The 8,510-nt window shown below is 41.7% G+C and overlaps 1 protein-coding gene across 2 annotated transcripts in view; it reads left to right on the forward strand.

Annotated features, from left to right (window-relative positions):
- Nucleotides 1–8,510, forward strand: part of GNAI1 (G protein subunit alpha i1) — a 57,091-nt gene that overhangs the window by 25,313 nt on the left and 23,268 nt on the right. For both annotated transcript variants that reach the window (XM_019509492.1, XM_019509493.1), the window contains 2 exons: nucleotides 8,109–8,151; nucleotides 8,231–8,372. In XM_019509492.1, coding sequence (XP_019365037.1) covers nucleotides 8,109–8,151; nucleotides 8,231–8,372 — 185 coding nt within the window. The remainder of the gene's footprint in view (nucleotides 1–8,108; nucleotides 8,152–8,230; nucleotides 8,373–8,510) is intronic.

Raw genomic sequence — 8,510 nt, forward strand, 5'->3', positions numbered from 1 at the left:
AAGAGAAGGCTGAGGGGGGATCTTGTGGCCTGTTATAAACTAGTCAGGGGGGACCAGCAGGCATTGGGGGAGTCACTGTTCCCCCGAGCACTGCCAGGAGTGACCAGGAATAACAGTCACAAGCTGGCAGAGGGTAGGTTTAGGTTAGACATCAGGAGGCGCTACTTCACAGTCAGGGTGGCTAGGATCTGGAACCAACTTCCAAGAGAGGTGGTGCAGGCTCCTGCCCTGGGGGTTTTTAAGAGGAGGTTAGATGAACACCTTGCTGGGGTCATTTGTCCCCAGTACTCTTTCCTGCCATGGCAGGGGGTCGGATTAAATGATCTGCTAAGGTCCCTTCCGACCCTAGAAACTATGAAACTATGAAAATGGGATTTAGAGGTTTGCTTTTGGGAACTGGCTTGTAGGTAAAGTAGATATCACATTAGAGCAGTGGTCCAGGACAAGGGCAAGGGTTAATTGGTTTTTAAAAGCCTGTTTTTACAAGTTTCCTTCAAGGCCTCCTGTGTCTGACATAGGCAAGCAGCAAGAAGGCTCACAGGCTAGGAAATTGAAGACCTGTTCTACAGTGTACTCAGAGATAAGGAGCTCTGGAGCATTGGTGCCTGATCAGTGGCCACTGCAAAGCCCCTGGGATTTCCGGTTTCGGTAAATAGACTAAATTAAGAAGACACTGTAAGTAACCAAAGTAAGGTGTGTCCATGTGATGGGTTGGTAAAACAAAGGAATATGCTCAGCGGGCAGAACATGGGCAGTATTACAACCACAGGGAGGCCAGTCAACAATGCCGAAAAATGAGGAGTCATTGCAGGGGAAGAAAGGATACAAAAGGAGGGATTTCAGAGCAGCAAAGGATCCCTGAGGGCAGCACCCAAGGCCACCATGGACAGAGGGTACACCACCAGCCCATCTCACCCAACCCACTGTGGGGGTAACCCTCAGCCTTCGATCTCCAGGCTGCTGACATTTGACATTCAAAAGAGAACCTCAGAGTGAAGCTCATGTACTGGCCAGATGTACCTTGGCTCTGGGACTGGTAAACATAGAATTGTTTACATTTTTCTTATCTGCTATCACTGTGTGTCAATAAAATTTGCCTACTATTAAATGACGAGGTTGTGGTTGATCTGACGGTTTGGTTCCGCCTGGAACAAGGTGTCTGGGTCAGAAATCCAGAGCCAACAATGTAGCGTATAGTGCAACTTCTGTAATACTTTCCTAATATGTGTGCAAATTCAGCATTTCAGCATAATACCTAATCCATATTTTGAGCCTGGTTTTGTTGGTGAAACAATTGCCATATGTAGCAGTAGGTTGTCTTCCAGTAACAAACTAAAGCTTTGTCTATATTAGGCAAATCAGTTGTTCATTATAGGTTGAGCTCCGCATTAGTTGGCATATGTGGGTTTCAAATTGCCAAATGCAGATGCAGATTCAGAAGCAGCAATCTTTGAACACTGTCAAACTTTTGAAATTGGCTTCTGATTGAAGTGGTGATGGTGTCTTGTGAGACTCTTTAAGGATCTATGGGGCAGAGTGTATGGAGGAAGAGATGGATGGCCCTTTCTTTTGCTTATCTCCCTCTTGGGAGAGATGTACTTTCCTATGCTTCCTGTCCAGAGCCTGTGCTGATGTGCCAAAAAGGAATGGGCACCAAGTTAAATTCTTCAGCGTCATTTCCTATTAATGCCTCAGTTTGTTTGGATTTTTTTGTTGTTGTTGTTGTTGCTTTTGACTTTGCTGATAAGGGAATCGTTCCAAGTAGAGGGCAGAACAAGTTTCTTTCTCAGCCTAGTGATTATAAGCGATGAGGAGGTAAAAATAGCAAAATGAATAGTAGGTCCTGTATTAGCAGACCTCTCCCTCGAGGCTTGTTCCAGTGCACTCAAAGGGCCTTTCTGGATGTCCAGGTGGATGTAAGTGTAGGAAGCCAGATGAACCTTCATTGTTGTGCCTGTCCCTTTTCATATGAGGAATGGAGTGTTAAACCATACAGCGAGTTACTGTATATATTGCCTCTAGATATGAAAGGGTTATGGGAAGATCAGTTTTGGGTCTTATCAGGCAGCAGGCATCTCTCTCCAAGGACTGGAGCTTGAAGTCTGGACATGGTCTTGGTGAATAGCTCTTGGGACAGAAGCAAACTATATATGCTAAACCATCCTATAATACCTTATCTTAACTACAAGAAAATAATGAATGAGACTAAGTGTCCTACCACCCCATAAAGTAAGGAACTGAGATCAGCTTTACGCAAGAATTCATATGCTCCTCCAAATTTATTTATTTGGTGTATGTGGTTTCAGGAGATTTTTTCAGTCCTCTTAAGGTAATGTCATCACCAGTTCAAAGAGCTTGAAGGCCACCAGGTAGCATTGTAAATGGGCACAAGTCAGCAATGTGGGATATGGTTTGAACATGTCCACAAGGGCATTTGTTGTCATTGTGAAGGCCCTGTTGGTATAGATTTGAGGCACAATGACCCTGTCCAATTGGAAAGTGGTAGAGAAGGCCCAATAACGGTGTGGTCAGTTAAAATCCTGCTTGACTTACTGTAGGATCAGAGATGATGTGATAACTAATTGGTGCTTGTGCTGACCATTCTTCATGCTATTGAGTAAGTAAGGAAAAGTCAAAGGGTTTCGAAAGGGTAGAACCATACTGGGCATCTTGAGGGGAGCCGAGATATTGATGGGTGGAATATGCCCCAATACATTGTCAGCATAGGATTATCCCAGAGTCTGGCTAGTAAATTTACGTTAGCATTTGTGAAGTGGAGATGAGGGGGAGCAATGGTACTGAGTACTGGTAACCATGGGAGTGGAAATGTAATTTATAAGTAAAATTCCTGTCGAGGGTGACTCCAAGATAATGATGAGGCTTTTCAGTGTAGTTCTACTGCTCAATACTAAGTTGAGATACTTCTTAAGTAGAAATACACAGATGTGCTAAATGAAGTAAGTTGAGCTTGTGCTGACCCTGCTTTACCCTGAGTCAACCACATCTACACCGAGAGAGTGTTAGGCAGCATAGTAGGAACAGTATAAGAATCTGTAGTGTAAAAAAAACCCGATTGCTTTGGACCAGTAAGTAGGGACAAAACGAGTGGCATCTTTTTTCAGAATTCCTGTTGTAAGCTAAATGTGTGTACAGACATGTAAGTATATTTTGCATATAAAATTACCTATTACTGGATGTATAGTGAGCCCTGGTGTAGAGAGGACTAGGAATGACCCTGAAAGCTGTTGTTGAATTTCAGCCTGGGGAACCAAACAAAAAGAAGGCTTTAAATGTTCGGGGGGGTTTTGTGAAATTGGTAGGCATCATGGTGGGTGCTGCTCCCTGGCCTAGTTTTACTACTGCCCTTAAAATTAAGTTAAGTTTTCCTGTGGAATATTGGACTACTTTGAATATAACTGGTTGTCAGACCACTTTTTTTTTCTTTGTGAAAGGGCCACTGGATCAAAAAATTAACAAATGTTTTTAATTATTACCTAGAGCATTGGGTAATTTCTAAGAACCTTTAAATATCCCAAATCTTTTTTTTCAACTCAGTGTCATCATTTCAGAATTTGTCATTCATCCAGTTTCAAACATTGATGTTGAGATTTTGATTTTATGCATTGTAACCATAGGCTTGGTCATTATAGTATTTTCTGTAGTCACCATCTAGAAAACTTTCTTTTCTACTTTTCAAAATGCTTTGAGGTTCAGCATGTTTGGAATTACAAATCAGACCAGTAACTTAAGTGAATATCGGTTTAAGATGTACCACTAACCATGCCAATGAGTTGAAAAAATCCCCGGTTTAGTCACGGCTGTCTCGAGGTATAACTGCCCCTTTCATAAAACCTAGAAAAACCGGGGGGAAAAACCCCCACTGGTTAGGGCAGAACTATGGATGCTGATAATTGATATGGTTTTATTTAAGCTTCAGTTAAGTTAGTTACCCACTTCTTAGTAGGTGATTTAGATTTAATAGTTTGTACAGACAATGGGTATTTAATGTAATTTCTGTAGTTAACAGATGTTTTTAATTATATTCTTTTTCTTCAGTGGCATTTTGCATTTTAATTGTGACAGTTTTTGTTTTGGAATTTCTTGTTTCCTTTTGTCTCTGATTTAATTCAGTGCCAGGCTCCTATTGTTTAGTATGTTTAAAAAAATCTTTGTTCTCTTTGAAGTCCCATTTTTCTTTAGCAGATAAGATAATTTCCTGGCTTTTTGGTGCTAGTCCCTCAAACCAGCTCTTCCAGCTAGTCCTTTGCCTTGGATCTTCTTTCACCACCTCAGGCTCCAATCAGTTCTTGTTAATCAGTGTCCTGAGGAAAAGGTCTTTGTGCTTTTAGCTCTCAGTATGTTAGCCAGCTAAGCTAACCTTATTACAAGCTTGGAGGCTCTCTTGTGTTGCATCTACCTTTTGCCACCCTCCAGCTCCTGGCAGTATGGCATTAAGTTAAATCCTTATCACTTAACTTTAATCAGTGGGCAGTTTGAAACATTAATTGCTGAACAGTTGGTGAACATATACTTCATAATGACTTAAATGGTTATATTTATCAATCATGCATTCGTAGTAATGTGGCATATGCCTGAATTCATGAAAATGTTTGTGTAGTTCAGAGTTCTGGGGTGCTAGCTGAATATGGAACGTGGACTATTAAGTTACAAGACACTGGGAATAGTTTTAAAACAGACCTTTGATGACCTGCTATTTGTAATTGAATCATAAACTAATTAAAAGATCTTGCATCAATTCTAATTTAAGCATATAAACTGTTCCATTCAAAAGTTTGAGGTATTGAAAACCAGTCTTAAAATGGAAATTGAGACATCTTTTAACTAAGACATTTCAATTACCTTCTCCATAATACTTTGTTTAAATATATGAGAACTGATGCCTTAAAGCTTTCATAGACAAACATCTTACATGTAAGATGTAAAATGTACATGCTTCAAAGTGTTTCATATGGTCATTCTGAATAACTTGGGTATTGCTATCCCCATTTAGCTTTCTTTTGAGAGTTCTTTTTATGTGTTTTGCTTGAAACTTTAAACTGTATATAGAAAGGTCAAAATAAAGTCTGATGTTCTCAATAGTTTGATCTCAAAAGTACATAGTAACTTAGCATGTTACATTTTTACTTGTTAAACAATGGGAGAGGAAGTAATCATTCTAGTCTTTAGATCTTTCTGTCCACTAATTTCATTTTTATGCAGGTCTGTGAAGAATGTATGTGTGATTTGATTATTGGGGGTTTTTTCCAAGTAACATTTTTATTGCTGATTCCCTGCACGTGTTTGTTGCAGTTAAACCATAACATCACTTTTTTTTATAACTGATGAAAATGCCTGGTTGTGTGAGGGAGAAGAAAAGGTCAAACAAATGAACCAAAAATATTGGCATGTTAATATTTGAAAAGCCACCTCATTTCTAGCATGGGACAAGTGAAGTGCAGCAGCTTTATTAGACATGCTTCCTAAATGTGGTTACAAAAGGTGGAGAGCTGTCTTAGGGTGTTGGTGCCAGTGCTTTCTCAGTACCTGGATTGGTGAAACTTGCCCCCTATGAGATCCTTGGCGATATCAGAGCTTTCCTTCCACCTTTCTTTATCTATCTTACATTTTTTCTGTATAGAAATTGATTCTGTTGTAGATTGGGGATAGCTAACCTGTGGCATGGGTGCCATAAGTGGTGTAGGGTACTTCAGTGTGTGGTGCGCAGGAGATTAGGGAGTGGACAGGCAGCACAGCAACAGATAGGGCTGGATAGAAAAAAAAGCTAAGCAGCAAACTGGGCTCCAATTTGGGCTTCCTTGGGCTCCACTGGAGCCCAAGGAAGGAAGAAGAAAGTACTGCTACAGATCAAGTATGGAGAAGAGGGCTGGCAGCAGAAAGCAGAGCAGAAGATTGGGCAGGACATTGGAGTGCAGCTTAGAGAGTTCTGGACTAGTTTGGTTAACCTGCCAAAAAGGTTGTTTCTCCCCACTGTTGTAAATGATAAAGTTGTCATCAATATGAGTTTCAGATGACTATATTATTCATAAGTAGTAAAACAAAAGCAATGAGTATAGAAGTAATCTCAGATGAAAACCAAAGAATGTATGTAATATGTGAACATATACCTCTTTAACATTGTGGTAAAATTTCATATACCTCTTTAACATTGTGGTAAAATTTTCCAGTCACTTGGTTAATCAAACAAACCCATCCCCAATCTCCCATAGAAAGGGAAATATACCTTGAGGTGTGTAACACTGCAAAATAAGTCTGTACATTTTAGTAACATGTTTGATTTATATAGATCAGTGAGTTTTCACAACTTTTAAAAGGACAAAATAGTACGTGGATTGTGAATTTCATGAGATCTAAGCCAAAAGGTTAATTTAAGTTAGGGTTACCATTAGGGAGGCACCCATACATTGGTCTGATATTGGATTGGTACTGATATGAAGAAAATTGTCTGTCTTGGATATCAGCCCGATGGGGCTGATAATTTGACTGATAAATGTCCATGCTGTGCACAGAGCAGAGCTGGCAGCATGGAGAGCTGCCTCCAGCTGGTAAGTCAGAAGGGGAGGGGAGAAGGAAGGGGCATGGGGGGGCAGATCAAGGCCCCCCGTGGTCAGGGAGGGGGCAGGCATTGCCCAGGCAGGGTGGGGTATGGGATGGAGGCGCAGATTGTGGGGTGGGAGCAGCTCCTGCCACTGCTTACACCCTGGGGTGGGGGGAGTATCGCGGGGCTGGGAGTGGAGCTGCAGCGAAATTTGGGGTGGCTACAGCCTCCTCTCGGTGCTGCTGGAGCCCACTCTGAGCCCAGCCCACAGTGAGAAAAATCCCGCACAGCTCCAGCTCCATCCCGCAGCTGCAGCCCTGCCCTGTGCCATGCAGATCCAGGGGCACATGTCCCCTCCCCGCCTCCATCCTCCAGGGTGTAAGCAGTGGCGGGAGCTGCTCCCCCACAAGCTGTACCTCCACCCACAGGGTCCTAGCCCCTACCAAGTTCACTTTAGTTTCTCTGCTACAGCAGAGAAAACATCCCCAGGGTCCTAGCACCTGCCTTTTTCTATCTGTTCCTCTTACAGTGGCATCTGATCGCTGTGGGGTGTAAGACTGCAACTTGTGGAGGGGACTGGGTTGTAGGCAGCAGCCCACTGAGGGGGGGAGGTATAGGGGGTCACCTGAGAGGCAGAGGGAGCAGGGGGCTGTTACTTGGAAGTGAGTGGCTGACTGGGTTCGCAGTGTGGGCAGGGCACTGCGAGTTGGGAATGAGGGGCACTGGCAGAGCCAGGCGTCCCTGGGTCAGAAGTGAAGCAGCAGGGCTGGGGGGTGGTGGGGGCTGTGGTTTAGGTGTGAGGAGCAACAGAATGGGCAGGGCCAGGGCAGTTGTATATCCCTGCCCCTCACAATCATATACCACCCCTGTCCCTCCACACGTGTGATGGGTGTCCTCTTTTTTTGGAACTGGAAATATGGTAACCCTTTTTAGGTTCTAGAGAAAATGAGTAATGGATTAATTGGCTGGGTGTGGTTAGTGCCATAATACTTTGTTCTTTCCCCTCCCCCTCCCCTTCACCCCCTCTTATTCATCATATTTATGTATCTCAGTTTTCAAAAAGTTTAAAACCCAAGTTAGTACTGGTGATGGTTAGATTACTTAGCTATCATAGAAATGACATTTCAATTCCACAATGTTTAAGAGGTATATTTTGAATATTTGTTAGGAAGAGCACTGTCAACATTACATTGCTGATAAATGTTGCAGCGATTTTTTTTGTTTGTTTGTGACATGCAGTTTTAAATGCAAAGCTGTGCTTGTAAACTTCATCCTTGTGCAGTTGAAACATAGAGTTTCTAAGAAAACTGCAGGACCATAGTTACAAATATAGAAGTATTTCAGAATGAAATAGAATTTCATGATTTCGACACTTCTAATTAAAGACTTCCTCCTTGGTCTTCACTAGAAATTTCCAGTAGATATCTTAAATTTATTGCGGAAATGTATATACTTTGTAAAGGACTAGTGAAATGGGAAACACATTTTTAAACTGGTGGTCTTGAACATGGAAGAAAATCAAGTCTTAATTTTTACATTTTTTATTTTACAGGAGCTGGAGAATCAGGGAAAAGCACAATTGTAAAACAAATGAAGTAAGTATAGTTGAAAGGCACACAGCATAAACAAGTTGTTTTCTTTGAAGAGGAGACTCAGTATTTTTTTTCTTCATAGGATTATCCATGAAGCTGGTTATTCAGAAGAAGAATGTAAACAGTACAAAGCTGTTGTCTACAGCAATACCATTCAATCTATTATTGCTATCATTAGAGCAATGGGGCGGTTGAAGATAGACTTTGGTGACCCAACCAGGGCTGTGAGTATTGAAGTACTTTAAAAAAAAAAAAGTAGATGTCCAGCTAAGATGTCATGCATCATTCAAGCATGAGTTCTTATCCATTTTTACCAGGGTTACATGATTTTTATTTCCTTTTCCTTATCCTCACTCAACCCC

This window comes from Gavialis gangeticus, unplaced genomic scaffold (genome assembly GCF_001723915.1).
Source record: "Gavialis gangeticus isolate Ggan-Ray unplaced genomic scaffold, GavGan_comp1, whole genome shotgun sequence".
Classification (NCBI taxonomy): Eukaryota; Metazoa; Chordata; order Crocodylia; family Gavialidae; genus Gavialis; species Gavialis gangeticus.